We start from the raw sequence: 2,891 nt of genomic DNA on the forward strand, positions 1-2,891 counted from the left end.
CCCCCACACCACTGTGGTAGTTCCAGAGAGCAGCAGGTGAAGCAGGAGACTGGAGACGTCAGAGCTCTGGAGATCTCCCCTTTGGATCAGAGTCAGTCAGCAGCATCAGTCCACATACAGCCTGCAGTTACTGAGCCTGACCACTGGAGGGAGACATAGTATCTGCTCTATCTGGTCGAATGACAGTAATAACAATATGCTCCATTTGTCGATGTCTATAATAATAGTCATGTATTAGTCCCCATTCAGCACTTATAACATAAAAATGATGTGATTACTAAGCTATCATGTTTCTACATCACATCAGTCTCACTGTCCAAGAAGACTATTTACAAGTTGGACTATTTCCATATAGAACACTTTGCATAGCCAGCACATGCTTCAGTGCTCTGGTAGTATTTATAGCCTTGTGAGTTTAACACTTCATGACAGAACTGTCCTTCATGACAACAGAACCCACAACAACCATGACTTGTATCACCATCTTCATCTGGATTGTTGCCCTCTGTCTCCAAGGTAATATAATTTACAGAAAACTATCTGGAAAATTGCAATATTAGGCTATATAACCTTAGAACAGTTTTAGTGAATATGCTATATGGACAATTGAACAAATAATGTAATGTTAATTCTATATGCAATCTCTGTTTCAGAGTCCAGAGGCCAGGTCACTGTGACTCAGACCCCTGCAGGGAAAGCTGTTTCAGTCGGTCACTCAGTCAGTCTCAGCTGTAAGACCAGCAGTGCTGTATACAGTGACAGCAATGGACACTATCTGCACTGGTATCAACAGAAACCTGGAGGAGCTCCTAAACTCCTAATATACTRGTCTAAAACCCTTCAGTCTGGGACGCCATCTAGATTCAGTGGTAGTGGATCTGGGAGTGACTTCACTCTGACCATCAGTGGAGTCCAGGCTGAAGATGCAGGAGATTACTACTGTCAGAGTAGGCACTACCCCAACAGTGTCTTGGTGTTCACACAGTGATACAGAGCTGTACAAAAACCTCCCTCAGTCAGACTGCACAGTGACTGTACTGCTACAGCTGGGACCTAATGCAGGTGCTGAGGGGGAAGAGACAGTGACATGAAACACTGATCAGTAGAGGAGGTCAACTTTGAAAATGGTTAGAAAGTATCATACAAATCACACGTTCTCCAACGTCGTCATCATCATTATCATCATCATGGTTGTAACTTGTTATATTGGTCATGAACTGAAAGTGTATATACAAGTTATTTGTAGTTTTGAACGACAATACCAGTCCATATGCAGAGTAAGATCTACAGAAGTAAAAAGAAAAGTATCAGCCCCCCAAACCAATTCCCTACATGCACTTCACCACCAGTTATTGATGTGATCATCTAGCATGTATTAACCCTTTTCATGAGCTGTTAGATCTGTGAGACATGATGCTGGGCTCAAACATGAGACACATTTATTTTCATAAAGTATAATATCCATGTTATCTATCATTAATTACATGGTGGCATATCTGTAATGTCTCCCTCCCTGAATCCACCACAGAGGTTAAAACCAGTCGACCCCCTCACTTCTGGCCCAGTCCAGGGTATTTCAGGCAATAAAACTGTTCAAATGCTAGACTGGTCGCTGTGGGAGTAAAACTGAGATTTACATAGACAGGGCTGGTTGGTTCTGCTTGTCCCAGAATAGAGCAGAACTGTCACCAGATGTTCACCCTGTCCTCAGGGTTTGGAGGTAGAAAAGACCTGGGGAAATATAATGCAGTGTAGAATACACATTGCTATAAACCATAGCAAAAACATCTAATTTAATAAAGTCATATTAGGAATTAAACATGATAAATACGTATGTTATGGAAAGTAACTGTTTAGCAGTGTGAGTTCTGAGAGCAGATCTTAGAGGTTTATTATCTAATATCACTAATTATTCTCACTGGTATTGGAGCTACATTATAACAGGATCATTCAGTTGTAGAAATGATTGCAGAGTATTTGTTGGATCAGATGCCCTTTTAATTATGTTTCAAAACATGAGAGTAGCAGAAAAGATGCATGACCAAGGGTACTCCAAGACCTCAGAGCAGTGTCGTTGAAAAGTCAAGTCCATGAGATACAACTAGGAATGCAGATACGGTAGGTAGGGGGCGTGGATCAGAAAACCCGTCATTATCTGGTGTGACCACACTTTGCCTCATGCAGTGCGACATCTCCTTCGCATAGAGTTGATCAGGCTGTTGATTGTATCCTGTGGAATGTTGTCCCAATCCTCTTCAAATGCTGTGCGAAGTTGCTGGATATTTTTATTTAACCTTTATTTAACTAGGCATGTCAGTTAACAGCAAATTCTTATTTAAAATGACGGCCTACCAACAGGCAAAAGGCCCCCTGCAGGGGCTGGAATTTAGAAAAATCTATATAGGACAAAAAACACCACGACAAGCGAGACACTACAACACTACATAAAGAGAGACCTAAGACAACACAGCATGGCAGCAACAAGTGACAAAACAGCATGGTAGCAACACAACATGACAACAACACGGTAGCAACACATGGCAGCCACACAACATGGTAGCAGCACAAACACGGTACAAACATTGTTAGGCACAGACAACAGCACAAAGAGCAAAAAGGTAGCTACAACAATATGTCACACGAAGCAGCCACAAGTGTCAGAAAGAGTGTCCATGATTTAGTCTTTAAATGTAGAGATGGAGATAAAACGGGAAATGTAACACGCTGTTGTACATGTCCCAAGCATCCCAAACATTCTCAATGCGTGACATGTCTGGCGAGTATGCAGGCCATACCGTATTCCTGCCCATACCATCACCCCACTGCCACCATGGGGCACTCCGTTACCAACGTTGACATCAGCAAACTGCTCGCCCACACAACGCCATACA

The 2,891-nt window shown here is 42.4% G+C and overlaps 1 gene segment (V, D, J or C); it reads left to right on the forward strand.

Annotated features, from left to right (window-relative positions):
* Positions 1–432: 432 nt before the first annotated feature.
* On the forward strand, positions 433–1,311 carry LOC112079907 (Ig kappa chain V-III region PC 2485/PC 4039-like). The segment is given in 2 exon segments: positions 433–516; positions 654–1,311. Coding segments are annotated over 2 exon segments (408 nt in total).
* Positions 1,312–2,891: the final 1,580 nt, after the last annotated feature.

The sequence above is a fragment of the Salvelinus sp. IW2-2015 genome, unplaced genomic scaffold, assembly GCF_002910315.2.
Source record: "Salvelinus sp. IW2-2015 unplaced genomic scaffold, ASM291031v2 Un_scaffold10231, whole genome shotgun sequence".
NCBI classification, from domain to species: domain Eukaryota; kingdom Metazoa; phylum Chordata; class Actinopteri; order Salmoniformes; family Salmonidae; genus Salvelinus; species Salvelinus sp. IW2-2015.